Below are 20,356 nucleotides of genomic sequence, written 5' to 3' on the forward strand. Positions count from 1 at the left end.
TTTAAGGATAAGTGAATTAACAATCTTACATTGTAGATTATCATATGCCCTATCGGGCTTGACGAGGATCTTCTGGCGCAAGCGATGATCCAATGCAACACCTCGGAGAATAGCAACACACCCCCCACATCGATTACCGACAACTACTAAACCGATAGGAAGACGCCAGCATTACCTCCTTATTGATATTAGAAGAAGAAAAAGCAGCGATTGTGCACCTCTCACAATACAGTCTTGGAGCAGTCAACATTCGACCTTGCGATCGATAGCCAACGGCGCAACGAGAAGCAAAAGAAGAAAAAAAAGAAGAGAATCGATAATAACAACAATACAGCATGCCATTGATAGAAAGAAAACAAAAGTGTTCATCGAGTCTCGAACGTAAACTCCGGAAGGGAGTCAGACTATATTATACAAGGATTGTGATAAGCGTAATGAAAACCGGACGACAGTTACTGTTGAACAAATCCCTTGGAACCAGTGTTTTAAACGTACGACGATACAAGTCAACTCAAGCAATGCATCTATCCAGTATGATTGTACATAAATCATCTAAATTTTACCAAAATAAATTATTTATATTAAAATTGATGGCGATGCGTCAGACTTTACTTGTTTGCCCGAACTCCAATCCAAGATCACTGCTCTAACCAGGCTTCACAAATCGATTCATGTAAACGATCAACCGGTGCGACTCTTGCGGCAAGTACAAACGACTCGTTTGGAAGCAGCAAGATATCATTTGTAGCAACAGCTCCCCTGAAATGAGTTACGTATTTGATCGATCCTTATCCATGTAATATTTAGTACTTACCCTCGGACGTGATGGGAATCTACCCCCACCACTTCAAACCTCAGCTTCGAAGGCAGTTGACTGGCTAAAGCAATTCCGTCGATCACCTCGATCGCGCTACCCAAGTTCACCAACGTTACGTACGTATTGTAGTTCTTCAGCTCACGTACGACTGCGAAGACATTATTGTTGACCGCTGTGGCCTTGACCGATCCATACTGGAACGTCTTACTTTCTCGCAGTTGCATCATTGCCTTGTATACCTTCAGATGACTCTTCTCCAGCCCATTTTCAATCTCAACATTGACTGATCGATAGTCTGGTCCCACTGGCAACCAAGTTGTACTTCCATTGGTAAAGCCAGCCAGCGTCGAACTATCCCACTGGAAAGGTGTTCGACAAGGATCTCTTGACTTCTCGGCATACAAACCCTCACCCGCATTGCACGCCGCTGGATCCTTGGTTTCTTCCCACGAGATGTACACGTCAGTCATACCGATTTCTTCACCCTGATATGTAACCGTCGCTCCCGGAAGGCTCAATATGATCATATTCATTGCATCGATGCGCTCCTTGCCGAATCGCGTGCCAACGCGCGGGCGATCGTGGTTTCCCATCTGGCCAAGCAACATTTTCACTGTTCAGAATTCGATATTCATAATCATCAAAATACTTACCACCCAATTTGCGGCCTGATTCGCTGGAACGATGTTCATCCACGACTGGACCATCTTCACAAAATCTTCGGCCTTTGAATCAATCTTCAAGTCATTGATCATCCCAAAGTTGAACGGCATGTGAGATCCCAAGCGACCAGCAGCACTGACGTAGTATTTTTTCAGTTCATCCAGACTTGTGTATCCCTCGGTCATGAGAACCCTCGTCTCACCACCATGATCCTGCTGGTATTTATCCACCAACTCCCTCCACTGGTACACCATATCAAGCGTTTCCGGTTGGTTCTGCGTATAAATGTGATTCAAAAAATCAAAGTCGTCCGGATCCTGCGTTAGCCCGCTAAGTGGTTCATCCGGATATACACCATTCGTGGGTAGCACCTCATACAAGAACGGCACCGCGTCAATCCTGAACCCGTCCACACCCTTATCCAACCAGAAGGTTATCACATCTTTCATCTCCTGTACCACTTTCGCATTCCTATAGTTAAGATCCGGCTGCTCGACCGTGAACTGATGCAGATAGTACTGCTGCCTTTTCTCACTCCACTGCCATGCACTCTTCCTAAACGCCTGCAACCAATTCGACGGAGGCAGCTTCTGTCCACCCTGTGGATTCTCCACCCCATCATGCCACACATAGTAATCTTCATAGCCCGCAGTGCGATTCTCCGACATCAGGAACCACTCGTGCTTATCGCTAGAGTGATTCGGCACCAGATCCATGATCACCTTCAGCCCCACCCGTTTCGCTTCCTTCACCAGGTTCTCGAAGTCCGCCATCGTCCCGTATTCGGGCTGAATGTCCCGGTAGTTCGATATGTCGTAACCGAAATCGACCATCGGTGACGTGTTGATCGGTGACATCCAAAACGCCCGAACGCCGATCTCCTTCAGGTACGCCAACTTGGAAGTGATCCCGTTCAGATCACCGATGCCATCGCCGTCGCTGTCCTTGAACGAGCGTGGATAGATTTGGTAGAAACCGGCCTTCTCCCACCAATCCAACGTTTTGAGGTCCTCGCACGACACGGCGGCTAGGGTTAGAAGCAGCAGCAGCCCTGGAATCACTCGCGACGTCGAAATCATTTCGAAGTAAGCTAAATAAAATACTAACGGCCAGAGTGCGGCTAGAAGGCTTACTTATATGTAGCTGACTAGAATGGTGCGATAAGAAACTACTTGAGAGGGCATTAGATATTTGCCGATATCGATAAGACCATCGCTATAGACTTGATCATGTGTAGCAGCTATACAGGAACTGATGACCAGCAGCGAGTAATCTGTTTAAACTAGATAAATAAGGGGTTTTCAGATCGTGTACCGCGTCACTTCTAGAATATTGCCTGCACTTCAAAATTTACGTGCAAAGGGTTTAATCAAAAATTTACATGAATCACGCCGAGAGTCAACTTTCATTTAAAAAGGAATACAACAAGGATCCGGGCTGCAAAACGATGAGTCGATAAGGAGAGCGTCCAACACAGCTCTGGTCCTCACAAGTTCCTACCTCATGCTTCCATGGGTCAAACGATGACAAAGACCGCCAGCTAAGAGTTGTGTGCTTAGCTGGTAGTGCAGCCTGGGCACTGTTGTCCTTCTGACTTCAGCTAGATTGAGGAGGTACGTCCCGAGCGTCTGTTCACCAAGGAGGTGCGGCTCAAACAGCGTCTGTTCTGGCATCCAGCGGCTGAGTATGAAATGCTGTATTGCGTCAGCTATACCTAAGAAGGCAGCCCCTTCAACGCAATGTAGGCAGCGCGGCCCCGGTAAGGTAGCCTGCTGAAAACCTTCAAACACCCAGAAAAGCAATAGTAGAGTAAACGGATTGATTCAACGGCAACAGACCCGGCAACGAATAAAGGACAACGATTGGAAAGTCGGATCTTGGAACGTGAGAACTTTGAATGAACCTGCACGTGTTGGGCTCCTGGCTCGTGAACTGTCGGCGTTAATGTGGCCGCTATCCAGGAGATACGCTGGCCCAAAACTGGAGAACGCGAATTCCGAGCGGTGGATCTGTAACCGTGTGTTACATAATTAGAAGATTTTTAATATGTGCTATTTTGTTTGGATACTATCACGTCTCTTAGGTTAGTAGGTGCTGAGTTAGTAGGGTTAATTAAATTAAAATATAATAAAATTGTATGTTTGTTAGTAGGGTTAGTCATTTTAAAATTTAAATATGTTAAAACATTACAAAGGTATAGAGTGGGGACAAGTGGAGGACATATTACAAATTCAGAGTGGGTACAACTGCACATATCCTAGCGGGCGTAGAAGTACACAAAAGGGGTGGTGACAATAACCGTCTCAATAAAGAGGGATTGTAAGGATTGAGGCGCAAAGAAAATTCGCCATCCCTCAGAAAAGTTCTGGCGTTCGTGTGCTTCGGATCGTAAATATCAAAATTGAAAAGCAAAAGTGTCCTTAAGTCCTAGTGAAGTGAGTGGTAACTTTATTCGGGTGAATCATCAATAGTTCAATCAGGTATGCTGAATCTAATACAGTGGCCTAAAACTACCTTAAGTCTACAGTAAAACTAATGACTAGTGACGTGAATGTAGCACGGTATTGTAAAAATCTATCCCCATTACCCTTACAGGACCTTTTGTGTTACCTTACGGTACACTACCGCCATTTTAAACGCCAACTTGAGTTGGCCAAGCACACGACTCGGCCTAGTGGTCCCTTGTTGACACTACGCCTAATACGTAAAGGAATCTTCTGAGCTCTGGTCTTGCGAGTTATAGATCCGCAATAGAGCTGTTCCTCGGGTCCTAAGGTGCCCTAACCGTTAAGGAGGACCCCTCTCGGCAGAGTCTCTCCGGCCTTGTCCTGGGCTCTGTCGATGTCCGTCAAAGAGGGAAGACGCCAACGAGACGTGTAGATCGCATTCCGACAAGCCGATCTACCACCGATCCAGCAAGCCATTTTTCAACCACCATTCCACCACCCCAAGCCGTCAATCCGCCGGCAGACAGACCGTCCAGCCCGCAGCAGCACCGGCGAGCGCTCGTCCATCGGCATCGAGTCTACGCAGAGTTCCACCAACAGCAGCAGTACCGGTACGTCCCCAAAACCCATAATAAAACTACCCACTCTACCGTATAAACCACAATAGTTCTTTAATAAATTACACCCACACCATTCATGCCAATAGATTTTCAATAAACACCAATAGTTTCCCTTTCAAATTTTGCATACTTTTCCCCTAACCCAAGAAAGGTGACAGTACTCTGCACGCTGGTCGCGAAGCCCCTCCGATTGCCCAGTAGTAAGCCGACCTTGAGACACAGCTCTAAGGGTCACTTGCTGCTGTAGCATTACCGCGAGTTTTGCCCGGGTAACAGATCCCATCGCCAACACTTCATTCAAGTACCACATCTACTACAGCGGCGGCGATAAGGCAGAACGCGGAGTCGGCTTTATAGTGATCGGGAAGCAGATGATGCGAGTTATTCGGTGGAAGCCGATAAGCGACCGAATCTGTGTGTTGAGGATGAAGGGCAAGTTCTTCAACTACAGCCTGATCAGTATCTATGCGCCAACGAACGACAAACCCGATGACATGAAGGATGAGTTCTATGAGAGCCTTGATAAGGCCTACGGAGAGTGCCCAAAACAATATATCAAAATAGTCATCAGAGATGCAAATGCGCAGATCGGCAGAGAAAGTTTCTTTCGACCTGTCATTGGAACGGAAAGCCTTCATTCTGTTACCAACGATAATGGTCTGCGCCTTGTGACATTCGCTGCTGCTAGAGGGATGGCAATCAGCAGTACCTACTTCGCACGTAAGAATATCCGAAAACACACCTGGCGACACCCGAGTGGTGACACTTGCTCCCAGATAGACCACGTGCTGGTCGACGGGCGACATTTTTCGGGCGTCATAGATGTGAGGTCCTACAGAGGCCCGAACATTGACACGGATCATTATCTTGTAGCCGCAAAAATTCGGGCGCGATTATCCAGCGTCACGAGTTCAAGAAACAACAGGACGATGCGTTTCAATATCCATCGCTTGTCAGCCGAAGGGGTTGCTGCACAATACCATCAAAAGCTAGAAGAGAGGATAGGAGAGACCAACGGATCTGGAGATGTCAACAGCTTATGGGGAGTTATCCACGAAGCAGTGACAACAACAGCTACGGGCAATGGAATGGTTGGTTTGACGAGGACTGCCAACGAGTGACGAACGAAAAGAATGCCGCCAGAAGTCGAATGCTAGTTACCGGTTCCCGGCAGAACAGAGAGCGGTACAGGGTTGCAAGAGCAGAAGAGAAACGAATCCACCGCAGAAAAAACGGCAACATGAAGAGAGTGTTATTAATGAAGCGCAGGAAAGTAAGGACTGTTCAATTTATAAAACGGACAACTTGCTTGTGCGATATCTTTTTTATTTTTCGATAAAATCATTATCAGTTTTTTGCATAACTTTCTATAGCTATTCTCAAATGTAGGAAAAATATTACATTAAGCAAAATTTTCTTTATTGTATAACTGATGCGGTTTTCGTAAAACATCAATAAAAACCCATTTCTCAAAATTCGACATAACTTTCCTCATACTTATCATGCACATATTCTTGAAGTTTTTAATGAATTGGAATCTTATACTATTCTACTAAAGGTAAAGCTCAAAAGTTGATCAGTGATAATGCACCAAGCAGTCTCCAGCTTGATATAGTGAGTTGCCTTGTTTTCATAGAAGTTATTAAAAAATGTTCATTTAAGTCCTGTGTTGCAATAGCATCCCGGATTGAGCTAAAAATTTGTCCAGAGTAGTTGAATATTGCTCTCTGAATGATACAGAGGAAAAAAATACTTTTAGTTGCCTTTTTCATCAAAAATTTAATCCATAAAGATGGTCATATTAAAAAATGTCATACTTTTTGCTCCATTGATGCAGATTTTTGACTCTAGCGAATCTTGTTATTATTATTATTCAACATGTTATTGTACACCTTATTTAATAATAATAATCTGCCCCATTCACAAGAAAGGTGACCATTTGGAATGTGAGAACTTCAGGGCGATCACTATTTTGAATGCTGCCTACAAAGTGCTATCCCAGATCATCTTCTGTCGTCTGTCACCTAAAACGAATGAGTTCCTGGGAAGTTATCAAGCTGGCTTCATCGACGGCCGGTCGGCAACGGACAAACCCTCCAGAAATGCCGGTAATACCAGGTCCCAACATATCACCTGTTCATCGACTTTAAAGCGGCATACGACAGTATCGACAGTAGCTCTTATGGAGAATCACGGACGAAAACGGCTTTCCTGGGAAGCTGACTAGACTGATTAAAGCAACGATGAACGGTGTGCAAAACTGCGTGAGGGTTTCGGGTGAACTATCCAGTTTATTCGAATCTCGCCGGGGACTGCGACAAGGTGATGGATTCTCATGCCTACTCTTCAACATCGCTCTGGAAGGTGTGATGCGACGAGCCGGGCTCAACAGCCGGGGAACGATTTTCACAAATTCCGGTCAATTTGTGTGCTTTGCGGACGACATGGACATTATCGTCAGAACATTTGGAACGGTGACAGAGCTGTACACCCGCCTAAAACGCAAAGCAGCAAAAGTCGGACTGGTGGTGAATGCCTCAAAAACAAAGTACATGCTGGTAGGCGGAACCGAACACGACCGGATCCGTCTGGGTAGTATTGTTACGATAGACGGGGAAATTTCGATGCATCCACCACATGTGGTGGAGGAATTCGTCTACCTCGGGTCCTTACTGACGGCTGACAACAACGTGAGTCGAGAAATTCGGAGGCGAGTTCGGAGGCGCATCATCAGCGGAAGTCCTACTTCGGGCTCCAGAAGACACTGCGGTCGAAAAAGATTCACCCACGCACCAAATGCATCATGTACAAGACGTTGATAAGAACGGTGGTCCTCTATGGACACGAGACATGGACCATGCTCGAGGAGGACCTGCAAGCACTCGGAGTTTTCGAGCGACGCGTGCTAAGGACGATCTTCGGTGGTGTGCAGGAGAACGGTGTGTGGCGGAGAAGGATGAACCACGAGCTCGCTGCACTTTACTTCGACCATTTTATGATTACGCCCATAATAGCGTCTGTAATTTGGATCACTGCCGGATAGAGTTTCTTCGGACGGAAAACTGAATCGAGAATTCGCGCTTAACTGTGGTTTATTTTAGGCTAGTAGAAACGACGGTTTTCTTCTGCACTGTTTTACTGTATTTCGAACACAACTGTAACATAGCTTCGACCAAATGCGATTTCTACTGACGATAGCGACCAGCATCCAGAAGGTGGCCAAAGGCGGAAGGATACGGTGGGCAGGGCATGTTGCAAGAATGCCGGACAACAACCCTGCAAAGCTGGTGTTTGCAACTTATCCGTGTAGAGTAGGAATGGGTTAAACGAAATAGGTGTGTATTTGGAGAGTTAGGAAGAGTGAATGGGTGCGAGGTAAGAAGGATTGATCAGAAGGAATAAACTAGTGGAACGGAACGGAGCTAAAGTAGTGATCGAATGGAAAAGTGATTGTAAACGGAACTGCGGGACAAATACAAGTATTTAAAAGTGAAACGTAGTTATGTGATTTATTTCGGATTCGATTGAACCTAATCTGGAAGCATGAAGGTAAGATGCTACAATTTGGCGCACCGTCGGTAGGATACGAAAAGATTCTCACGTGTATCTAAATGTGAAAAATGGTTTTGGTGTGAGTCGGGTGATGTTCAATGATTCGAAACCTCGAATGTTTGAGAAATTTTAGAAGAAAAAACCGGTTGATTTTTTTTTAGGTATGAAGAATAAATTTTTCTTCAATATGGCTCATATGCACATGCGGTACCGTACAGTCAGCGGGTTTATTATAGTGAATGAATAAGCAGGTTAGATTTTGAACCAAAGCGCACGCATACCATCAAAAGGGGTTAGGGGAAAAAGTGAGTCCGGTTTCGAACCGTAGCGCATCCACGAAAGCTAGTCCAGTCGTTGTACTGAAGAGCAATCGCGAGTCCGGTCACGAGCCGAAGCGCATTCACGAAAGCTAGTCCAGTCGTTGTACTGAAGAGCAAACGCGAGTCCGGTCACGAGCCGAAGCGCACCCAAGAAAGCTAGTCCAGTCATTGTACTGAAGAGCAAACGCGAGTCCGGTCACGAGCCGAAGCGCACCCAAGAAAGCTAGTCCAGTCATTGTACTGAAGAGCAAACGCGAGTCCGGTCACGAGCCGAAGCGCACCCATGAAAGCTAGTCCAGTCTTTGTACTGAAGAGCTAAGCAAGAGACTCCAGAGACGAAGAACGGGAAGAGAAAAAGACGTTTTAGTGTGCGGTAGCAATTGGCGTTGAATATACACTGAGAAACATGTTCGCTTGTAATTGTCTTCACTGATCAATTAGGATTCATTACAAAAATAAATATTGGAAATCAGTGACTAATGTATATTCTCTTGCAAATGCAAAACTACTATTATTATTATTTAATAAAGTCTCTATACATTATATCTCAAAGATGTACAAATGCTGGTATTTAATGGTGAAAAAAAAAACTTGTCAAATATTCATTATTTGATCATACCAATTTGCGAAGTTGTTTTTTCTCAGTGTACTGGAAGTTGACAGTTGTCTGAATGGAAAAAAACGAAGAGCAAAAACAAAACCGAACGGAAATTTTAGATGTTGGACGGCGTTTTGTAAAAATAATTTGCTATTTGTTGTGTTAGTGTCGGGAAATAGAAGTGGAATGTAAAAGAATGATGAAGGTGATGATTATTTGCGTGAAATTTAATAATATGCCAATGGAAAAGTGATCTAATTTGGTGGATGCATATGAATCTTTTTACAGATGTCCTGCGCAGGCAACAGGAACTCGTTGGAGCCCTTCAACGACGCCGTCGACAGCCAGGACTTGCGACGCGAGTGGGAAGAGTGGCTCAGGGCTTTCGAGCTAACCCTGGAGCTGCGGAACTATGAAACCCAACATGAAAAGCTCGTATTCCTCTTAGCGAGTGGTGGCCGGGGTTTGCAGCGTATATTTTATAATCTGCGCCCAACATCGGATGAGATCTACCCTGCACCAGTGAGAGTTCCGCTAATGCCAATTGAAATCCCGGAGTACGACAATGCCGTAAAACGATTGAATCGTTTTTTCATCGGAAAAAGGAATGGCTCCTCTTACCACAGGACTGAATCGACGAACTGTTATGCACGCAACGCACGATGCAACAGTTGTGGTAAACTGGGCCACTTTTCGAGGAAATGTCGAAGCACAGGAAACGCTCGCGCAACTGATAGACGGTATCAGCAGCGCTACCGTCCTTACAGTGAAATGAATACCGTTCACCGCGAAGACGTGTGGAAGGAAGAGTCGCAAAAGCATCCTGCTACAGATCAGAGCTCAAAGGTATCGTACTAGGGCTATATTTTGCATAGAATTGCACTCAGTAATATAAGCACTAATAATAAATTCGATCAACTATTTGGTGTTTGTTTCAATAGAATTGGGAATCATTAGATGTCAACGCATATTATTCTTTTTGATCTTAGGTTGTTGCTGCTGTAATCGATAACGGAACGGTAGTGTGTATGATTGACAAATTTCCTGTGGTGTTTTTGGTTGACTCGGGAGCTGCCATCAATACCGTCACCGAGGATGTATGGAAGAATCTCGTCAGCAGTGGGGCAACCATGTATAAGCGCAAATTTCAGTGTGATCGTACATTCACAGCTTATGCCAGCCAGCAACCATTACGAGTACAGGCACTATTTGAAGCATGGATTTCGGTGAACGATAGCAAGCCAAGCTGTTATACGGAGTTTTTCGTCATTGAAGGGGCCACAAGATCACTCCTGAGCAAAACTACAGCCGAATATCTAAAATTACTCAAAATCGGACTAGATGTTAATAGCATCAACGAAGGAGTTGACCAGTTCCCCAAGTTTCCGAATATCCAGGTCAAGTTATCGATCGATAGGTCGGTAACCCCACGAAAGCTTGCCTACCTGAAAATTCCCGAAGCGCTGAAGGCAAAAGTGGACGATAAAATCGTGGAAATGTTACGATCAGACGTGATTGAGCCAGCTGAAGGTCCAGCGGAGTGGATTTCACCGATGGTTGTCGTGCCGAAGGGCAAAACTGACATACGGTTATGTATCAATATGAAGCATCCCAACAAGGCAATTCAGCGGGAACACTTTCCGCTTCCTGTCATTGAAACGTTCCTAAATAAGCTTCGGGGTGCGTCATATTTCTCGAAACTGGATATAACATCAGCATATCATCACGTAGAACTGCATCCGGAATCGCGAGGGATTACCACTTTTATGACCGATCGAGGATTGATGCGTTTCAAACGATTGATGTTCGGCATAAATTGTGCGCCCGAAATATTTCAACGCATTATGTCACAGATGTTAGCAGGTATTTACTTATTTATTTATTTCTATCGGGATTTTAGGTCTACTGTTAAATCTAATGTTTTCCAATTCAGTAATAACATTAGAAACCTTGTTAGAAACCCGTTTTTTGGAAAACTAGAATACTGAACAATACATTAACGAAATTGACTTAAGCCATACTCATACTGCAAGTCACTTTTCTTGCGTCAGAGTAAATACTAATTGTTTGGAATGCGCTTTATTACTAACAGGAATCGAAGGAGTGATCGTTTATATCGACGATATTGTCGTATCCGGCCGAACAAAGAAGGAGCATGATGAACGTTTGCAGAGGGTCCTTGCTGTCCTTAGGGCGAATAACGCCAAACTTAACCACGATAAGTGCACCTTTGGCGTCACGGAAATTGAAATCCTTGGGTTTAGGGTGAGTTCCAAGGGGATCAGCCCAACAGATGAGAAAGTTGAAGCCATTAAGAACTTCCGCAGGCCTGAAACTAAGGAGGAAGTTAGAAGTTTTCTCGGCCTGGTCAACTTTGTAGGCCACTTTATTCCCCATCTTTCAACCAGAACCGAACCGTTACGCCAGTTTGTGCGTGGTGATGTCATGATCTTCGGTATGGAGCAAATTGAAGCTTTTGATGATTTGAGGTTCGAATTAACGAACAATGTTCGGAAGTTGGGCTACTTTGATCCGGAAGATGTAACAGAAGTTTACGTAGACGCGTCTCCCGTAGGTCTTGGGGCAGTATTAGTTCAGCGACATGAAGGTGTTCCCAGAGTCATAAGTTTTGCATCGAAGGGCCTGACTGCAGCAGAACGAGTTTACCCACAGACTCAACGGGAAGCTCTCGCGGTAGTGTGGGCCGTAGAAAAGTTTTACTTGTACCTTTTCGGCCTCCATTTTACCATATTCACCGATCACAAGACTCTTGAGTTTATTTACGGGAACAAACATCAGGAAGGAAAAAGGGCACTTTCGAGGGCTGAAGGGTGGGCGCTTCGGCTCCAGCCTTTTGATTTCGATATCAAGCACATCGCTGGATCAACAAATATATCGGATCCGTTATCAAGACTCTGCTCTCAAATCGATAAACCATTTGATGACGATGCTGAACATTATTTGTGTGCAATCGGAGAAGGCCCTGCTGCGATAAGCCTGGAGGAAATACAAAAGGAAACCGATCTCGACGAAGTATTACTAGGTGTCAAGTCGTCGCTTGAGTCTGGTAACTGGCCACAGGAGCTTCTACGTTACCAAGCGTTTTCCAAAGAACTAGGGATTTCTAACAAAATTGTTGTTCGCGGAGATAGAATTGTGCTGCCGGAAAAGTTGCGTTCAAGAGCCCTTGATATCGCTCACCGGGGTCACCCGGGTATAGTGGCCATGCGTAGGAATTTGAGGGAGAAGGTTTGGTGGCCGTGTATGGATCGGGACGTGGTTGACAGGATTCAAGTATGTGCAGGGTGCATCGCAGTTAGCAATCAAATGCCTCCGGAGCCAATGCATCGCAAGGAAATGCCGGATCGCGCGTGGCAAGAAATTGCCATCGATTTTTTCTCTGCAAAGGAGTGTGCCACGTTTCTGGTGGTAGTCGACTACTACAGTAGATTTCTGCAGGTCGTTGAAATGAAGGGTACGACGGCTTCCAAAACGATAGAAGCATTGGAAGAGCTTTTCATGACCCACACATACCCAGAGACTATCCGTAGTGATAATGGCCCTCCATTTTCTAGCGAAGAATTCGCCACTTTCTGTATTGGCAAAAACATCAGGCTTATTCGCACGATACCTTATTGGCCGCAAATGAACGGCCTCGTGGAGCGCACAAACCAAGGCATACTTCGAGCTCTTCGGATTGCTAAGGCTACACACCAGGACTGGCGGAAGGCAGTAAGAGAGCATGTCTACACATACAATACGACACCACATTCAATTACGGGAATGGCACCAATGGAGCTTTTGACTGGCCGTCCTGTAAAGGACTTGCTGCCGTCTTTGAGAACTGATCCATCTTGGAATCGTGATGAGGGTGTACGAGACCATGATGCCATTAAGAAGCTACAAGGGAAGCTGTATGCCGATCAACGACGACACGCTAAAATGTCCGATATCGATGTTGGGGATGTGGTGTTGGCGAAGAATTTCAACAGCGGGAAACTAGAACCTACATTCCGGTTGGAAAAGTTCAAGGTGATTCGACGAACTGGAAATGACACGGTGATCGAAAGTGAAGAGGGAGTGAAATTGCGACGAAGCGTAACTCATTTGAAGAAGTGGCCGGCGTCTTCATCCCAAACAGGACCGTCCTCCGTACCAGCACAGTCGAATCTGGATTCAGGCTCAACTTCTTCTGTACCGTTAACATCAGCAACTCCACATCAAAGTGACCTCCATCTACCTGGAGCATCAGAAACTGGAAAGCGGATGGCCTCAAGTGAAACACAGCTTGATCAAGAAGAACGTACTGCAAAACGCCCGAAGAGGAATAGCAAATTGCCTCAAAGATATATACAGCAAATAAACGATGTTGATTATTTTCTTTTGGAGTAGAAGAGAGATGTAGAGTAGGAATGGGTTAAACGAAATAGGTGTGTATTTGGAGAGTTAGGAAGAGTGAATGGGTGCGAGGTAAGAAGGATTGATCAGAAGGAATAAACTAGTGGAACGGAACGGAGCTAAAGTAGTGATCGAATGGAAAAGTGATTGTAAACGGAACTGCGGGACAAATACAAGTATTTAAAAGTGAAACGTAGTTATGTGATTTATTTCGGATTCGATTGAACCTAATCTGGAAGCATGAAGGTAAGATGCTACAATCCGGTTGGCACAAGAAGGCGTGGAGCGCAGAGAGCACGATGGGCGGACCAGGTGGAGCGTGACCTGGCGAGCATTGGGCGCGACCGAGGATGGAGAGCGGCAGCCACAAACCGAGTATTGTGGTGTACTATTGTTGATAATGTCTTGTCTTAAAATTTAATGTGATGTTGAACAAATAAATGTATCTATGTAACTTCTTGATTGTCCGACTTTGATCCGTCTTTCTGTGTTACGAGCATTGCATATGTAACTTTGGCTAGCGTCTCACAACGGTACACGTTTTGAAAGGTAATTTTAAATATTTAGGTACGGGTTGAATCGTTGCACGTTGCACCCTAATCGAAAGTTTAATTAAGTTTCTAGAAATCTCCACCGGGCGTTCGCGTCGCTAGAGAGAGCGGGAGAGCATAAATAATGATTTTGGCGCAACATAAAACAGCTCGAACTCCCACTTTTTAAAATCTCCCATCAGGAGCGTGTGTGTGTGCCAGCGGAACCGTTACCTCCCGAAGTGACTGCGGGCTGAGTAATAGTCGAGCAGTTTCGATGGTAGTGTTTGTGGAAATCACTTGCCGGCCGCTCTCCCGGCATCAGCAACACACATTCCATTTCCATCCATTCAAAAACGAGTCTCACGCGTGTGGGGAGACATGTTTTGATTCTGATGTTCCTGAGTGTGTGAACGGTTTGATATTTTTGTTGATGGATTGGTATGAAGCATGATAGACTCTGGGACCCTATTTTGGGCACTTTCTGCTATAACTCAGTCAATTTTGAACCGATTTTGAAACACGATCAGATACGTACAGAATGCAGTCAATCGGTTTGAAATTGACTGAGTTATAGCAGCAAGTGCCCAAAATAGACCCTCATGCCCATATGGTCCTAGACCCTAATTATGGTCAATTATTTGCTGTTTTATTTTCGCTCATTATCCAATTTTGTATTTTGAGCCACTGATGATAATCCTCGATCAGTCGCGTCTTCGACCACCTACAGCGAATTGATTAAAAGCTTCCTGTGCCATTGTGAAAGAAATAAATCAAATTTCAATCATGAATGGGTAAAAACTTCATCTAAAATTTTTTGTGCCTTTGTGTTAGATTTTGGCCTGCATTGTTTTAACTGGGATACATTGTGCCTTCCGATGTTGGTGTGTGTGATACCGCGATTCAAATTACGGCGGAGAGCGAAAGAGAGTCGTTACCCGACGAAAAAGAAGAGGCATGCCAAAACGAAATCCCACATTTTCGAGCAGTTTCATCGTTTCGTCACCGTCGTCCGACCGACAGACTTTCGCTAGGCGTGGGTTTTTTCTTTCAGATCTGTACTTGAACGCGGCGGCGGTGGTGTGTCATTCCTTGTGCTCTCGTCGAAAAAGTTGCTAATCGAAGCCGAATCACATCTTGGAGGAATATTGTTGGTGTTGTGGATTGAGCAAGTGCACTGTTATCGTGTTTTGGGTGGTAAAATTCGTGAAAATCCCTCTTTTAACGGTGAAAATATCGATTTCTTTGCGCTGAGGCCATCGGAAGCGCGGTGGCAGACAGAAAATACGGTAATCTAAACGGTCAAGAAGAAGAAACCCGGCAGCAGTGTATTTTTGTGTGCGGCGGCCCCCCGGTTTCGAGCGACCACCACAAGGAAAGAGTCGTGTGTGAAGTTGTGTTTGTGTGTGGAGGATAACAGAAAACAGTGTTTCGGTGGAAATGTCTCAGAAAACGAAGAGATCCGGCGTTTCGACGCCCATCCCGGTGACGGCCAGCACTCCGGTACAGGGGGGCAGCTCCGGCATCGGAGCGCGCCCTGCCAGTCCGCTGAGCCCGACTCGGCTTAGTCGGATGCAGGAGAAGGTTGATCTGATGAACTTGAACGACCGTCTGGCCTGCTACATCGATCGGGTGCGCTTCCTCGAGGCGGAGAATTCGCGCCTCACGATGGAGGTACGGACCTCGCAGGAAACCGTCACCCGGGAGGTGTCTAACATCAAGCAGATGTACGACCACGAGCTGAACGATGCTCGCAAGCTGCTGGACGAGACGGCCCGCGAAAAGGCCAAGCTCGAAATCGACGCTAAGCGGATATGGGAGGAGAACGAGGATCTCAAGAAGAGGTAAGTGGGTCTGGAACAACCAAATTGACTTCAATAGCGGGTGGATGCTCTTGGCAGCAGCTAGGAGTCTCCAGTAAACGTTTATTTTTTGGGCGGGTGACGTCATGCACGACTGTTGACCCACCACGACCTACTTGAAGGCAGTGTTGTGATGAAATATCTTCACAGTCACAGCCACAATACATTCCCAAAGATTTTCCCCAATCCGGTTTGTGTTTGTGTTTGAATTATAATAAATCGGTATATTAGAAGCAGAAGAAGCAAACAAAATGTGCGGTGAGTGAGGAATGCACGAGCGAGGCGTGAAGAAATCTTTGAATAAGTCACACACATCACGCAGCTCACCGCAACGCGAACATTAGACTCGCTTCGCTATGTCTCTTGGTGACTCCGCTCGGTTGTTGGATCAAGAAATCTGAATGCAAACAAACAGTGATGTCACCTACCTACCTATCTACTACCACTAGGTATGATCTCGAGAAACGAGCGTGCGCGCGCGTCGCTGATGGCTGAAACCTGACAGCCGGCCGTCGATGACGTTCGCCTTGAACGGGGTTGCGGGTTCTGGTCACTGACTAGCAGGTACCAGAGAATGACGCAAGCGGGTCAGGGAAATGGATATTGGTGCAAAGAGTTGGATTATCAACTTATCGTATTTACTCGTTGTTGATAACAAAAGACAATTTCTCAAATCTTCAATGTCCTTACAATTTTTTATTTGAATTACACCTTGGATGCATTCTGTGGATTTTTAAGGATGGATTTCTTGTGAGAATTCCTCCAGGAAATACCTCAGAAGTTCCTTTAAGGATCCCTACAGGAATTTTGTCTGGGATCCAGGAATTCGAACTAGGGAATTTCTCTAAAAACTACCGAAGGATTTCCAAATGAAATTCCTGGCGGAATTTTACTGGAAAATCAAAGAATTTCTGGCAGATACAGGATTCCCAGAAAGATCTTCTGAATGATAAGCATAAGGAACTCTTGAAATCCAGTAGAAAGTCCAAAGATGATAATAAAAAGAATCCAGCAAAAGCTTTTTAAAGTATTGAAGATTGAAGCTTCAGAAGCAACTCCTGCCGCACAACTATAAATCCCAGAAGAAACTTCTGATGAACTAGTACCAGGTAGAAATTCTAGGAGTACCCCAGTAGGGATTTCTGGAAGAATACCAGAAAGTATTTTTGGAGCGGTTTCAAAAAATAATCTTGGAAGAATTATTGCCATTAGAAAAAGCTAAATAAAACATCGGCGAAACTTCTGTAGGAATTTCGGAAGGAACATCTCTTAAGGAAAACCTCAGAATCAGTTCCTCAATGAATTCCGAGTGTCGGTGGAACTTCTGTAAAAATACTCGAAGAAATTTCAGTAGGAATTTAAAAGAAATATTTGGATTAACCCGAGAAGGAACTCTTAAAGGAATTCCAGGGATCAGAAACTCCGGGAGCTGATGAAGAGGGAAAGGAATGAATGATGGAATGGGGAAATGGACAGGTAGGGGAATCAGATCGTCATGGTAGAAAAGGGGAATTAACGCATAAGCATATCATAATGGGTTCAAACCACACCCTGAAAAGTGCATGGTAATAACGCATAAATGTTAAGAGAGCCTATAGCTCTTAACCACAACGGGTCAAGAACAGCAGAACGTCTTGAAGATTAAGGTTTCTGAAGTAAGTTTCATTTAGTAAGTGTTTACCGAGTATTCGGAAACGTAGTTGCGTAAAAACTGGGCAGCTACATATCAAATGATACGATGTTCCATAATCGGATTCATAGCTATCACATGCAAATGAATCTGCTTGCTGAATATTCGCCATGTGATAGCTGAGCGATGGAAGAATGGCAAGGCACCCATACTAGGTGAACAGCATTTGCTGAATTACCTGTTGGGTCGACTAACAATGTTAGGTAGTCGGCAGCAACACCATAAGTAGGAAAACCGCTATTATTGAGTTGCCCCAATAGCGTATCTGCTATGAGATTCCACAGAAGCGGTGGCAAGACTCCCCCTTGGGGGCATCCGCAAACACTCAACTTCTTAATCACTGCTTGACGCAACGTCGAAAAGAAATGTCGGTTTTTGCGCATTTGGTGAATCCATTCGGAAATCATTAGACAAATACAATGACTTCGTGCGGCTTTCAATATGGCATCGAAAGGCACGTTGTCAAAGGCACCCTCGATATCTAAGAAAACACCCAAAACAAGATTGCTTTTGAGTGAATGCTTTTTCAATATCCTAAACAACCTTGTGTAAAAGAGTCACAATGGACTTTTCAGATTGATAAGCATGTTGGTTTACATGAAGAGGCATGTTAGCCAGATGAACATCACGGATGTGATGATCGACAATGCGTTCTAAACATTTCAGAAAAAATGAGGTCAAACTGATAGCTTTGTAACTCTTTGCTTCTTCACACGAGGCTCGACTCACTTTCGGAATAAACTTTACAGTAATATTCCACCAGGATTTAGGAATATACCCTGTAGCAAAACTGCAAACAAAAAGTTTTTTCAAAACATGTTTGAAATAATCAAATCTTTTCTGAAGCAAAATGGGATAAATCCCATCTGCTCCAGGAGGTTAGAAAAGAGCAACGCTTTTTAGTGCCCACTCAATCGATTCCACAGTTATGATACTCCAAGCCGTAGCTAGAGAATCATAACTACAAGAAAAGACGTCAGGTTCATCCGAAGATGTAATATCCACACATCCTGGAAATTGTGTACTGAATAAAGATTGCAAAACATCCTCATCAGAGGAAGTGACATCGCCATTTGGCAAACAAAGTTCAACCACTTAGATCTCGCATGTATTTTGTTGAATCGACTGGCTTTACTCAAACTGGAAACTTTTGTACAAAGGCATTTCCAGCCGGATCGTTCAGCAGACCGAAGAGCTTTCTGGTAGACGTAAAGAGCCCGCCTGAAATCCTCCGGTGCAATCGAACGTCGTCTGTTTTAATCCCTTCTACATTCATTGTTTCCTGAGCTTCGTCAAATCAGAGTTCCACCAAGGGGTTCCTCTTGTAGTCTTCTTTACAGACCGCAGAGTGCAAGCTTCTTCGAAAGCTTCCGTGATGAAGGCCGTTGTAGTATCAACGGCATCAGCTAAATCACTTGAAGTGTCAATAAATGGTGAGCATTCATGAAATTTGGCTGCAACCAGATTGGTTGGGCAATTACCTAAGTAATCCAAGATCTGTACTTCTTAAGTATTCCATCAAACTGAAGCCTCTCAAGTTAATGTCTGAGCTGCCCTAGATGATATGGTGAGCATTAGCATCACTGCCAACAATTAGCGGAAGGCCTTTTGAAGTGCGATTACTTGTTTGAAAGCATCCGTAGGAACTATCATCCGGTAAATAAGCCGAACAGTAGACGTACTCTCTGTTGAGGTTTCCAACAGAAACATCAATTGTGATACCACATACATCTCTGGTGGTTAGCTCAGAGATGAGTGTAGCTACGATTGCGTTGTTGACAAGCACATATGCTCGAGGGATAGCACGCGAGTTTGCCATTACACTTTTACTGAAAATAGCAAACACCGAGTTCACAACGTTACCTAGGTAGAAATCCTCTTTACGAAGGTTAGGTTCTTGGATTAAAGCAGCTTGGGCTTTACCGTGTTGCATGAGTCTAAAGATTGATCGTTGCTGTTCTCTTAGGCTGAAGATTGATTTGAGATATTCAAACCGTAGGCACTAGGGTATCGCGTCACTTGGGCGGTGGCTACTATATTCGTCTGTTTTCCACTATAACTCAGTCAATTTTGAACCAATTGACTTGAAATGTTGTAAACGGGTAGATACTATACTTATCTCACCATATTCCAAAAGTTGTGTCAATTGGTTCAAATTTGACTGAGTTATAGTGGAAAACAGACGAATATAGAAGCCATTGCCCAAGTGGCGCGATTCCCTACCCAAAAAGGGCAAAACTAAACTCTTTACAATCACAGCAGAAAAAAAAACAGCAGCAAAAAAGCAGATCGATATCGATTTCAAAACGTCAAAGGCAAAAAAGGTGTAAATTTAAGCTAATCAATAACATCTTTATAATCCCACTCTTATTTAACCTCAAGCTTGAGCCTAAAAAAGGGCAGCTGATTGTCTTGGAGAAATACAAGGTCCACTGCACCATTGTTCCAGTTAGCACAGTACAAAATACTGGGAAGGGCGTACTGGTACTCCACAGGCTCCGTTTGTGGTTGGATTCTTTCTTAAATATTAGACCCCCTAGCCATTCATTCCTAGGGATAATCTGTGAATAGTGGACTCCTACCACTGACTGGACCAGGCGATACGTAGTGCTGTTCTTAGCCAGTTGAACCAACCGCTACAGACACTTACTTACCTTACCGGTCAGGCTAAGGCCGGGGTGGCCTCTGCTGTACATAGTAGCCGCCTCCATTCCACTCGGTCCATAGCAGTTTGCCTCCAGTTCCGCACTCTGCGTAGGGTCCGCAGATCGTCCTCCACTTGGTCGACCCACCTAGCTCGCTGCGCTCCACGTCTTCTTGTACCGGTCGGATGACTCTCGAGAACCATTTTAGTCGGGT

At 44.8% G+C, this 20,356-nt stretch overlaps 3 protein-coding genes across 5 annotated transcripts in view; 2 read left to right on the forward strand and 1 right to left on the reverse strand.

The window, feature by feature from the left end:
• LOC109399584 (sphingomyelin phosphodiesterase) overlaps positions 1 to 591 on the forward strand; it is a 41,482-nt gene extending 40,891 nt beyond the window's left edge. For all 3 annotated transcript variants that reach the window (XM_062855890.1, XM_062855887.1, XM_062855888.1), the window contains one exon: positions 37 to 591. Coding sequence is in view for 1 of the 3 variants with exons in the window: in XM_062855888.1 (XP_062711872.1) it covers positions 37 to 88 (52 nt within the window). In the remaining 2 variants the exon portion in view is untranslated. The remainder of the gene's footprint in view (positions 1 to 36) is intronic.
• On the reverse strand, positions 453 to 2,599 carry LOC109399585 (maltase A3-like). The gene is made up of 3 exons (XM_019672064.3): positions 1,471 to 2,599; positions 815 to 1,410; positions 453 to 759 (listed from the first exon to the last, which is right to left on the reverse strand). The coding sequence occupies exons 1-3, from the start codon at positions 2,557 to 2,559 to the stop codon at positions 639 to 641; spliced, it is 1,806 nt and encodes a 601-aa protein (XP_019527609.3). The 5' UTR covers positions 2,560 to 2,599; the 3' UTR covers positions 453 to 638.
• A 12,389-nt stretch (positions 2,600 to 14,988) lies between these two features.
• The window catches only part of LOC109398778 (lamin Dm0), a 79,681-nt gene continuing 74,313 nt past the window's right edge, over positions 14,989 to 20,356 (forward strand). Inside the window, exon 1 of the mRNA XM_062855895.1 lies at positions 14,989 to 15,789. Within this exon, the coding sequence (XP_062711879.1) occupies positions 15,386 to 15,789 (404 nt within the window). The 5' untranslated portion in view covers positions 14,989 to 15,385. The remainder of the gene's footprint in view (positions 15,790 to 20,356) is intronic.

The sequence above is a fragment of the Aedes albopictus genome, chromosome 3 (assembly GCF_035046485.1).
Source record: "Aedes albopictus strain Foshan chromosome 3, AalbF5, whole genome shotgun sequence".
In the NCBI taxonomy this organism is placed as follows: domain Eukaryota; kingdom Metazoa; phylum Arthropoda; class Insecta; order Diptera; family Culicidae; genus Aedes; species Aedes albopictus.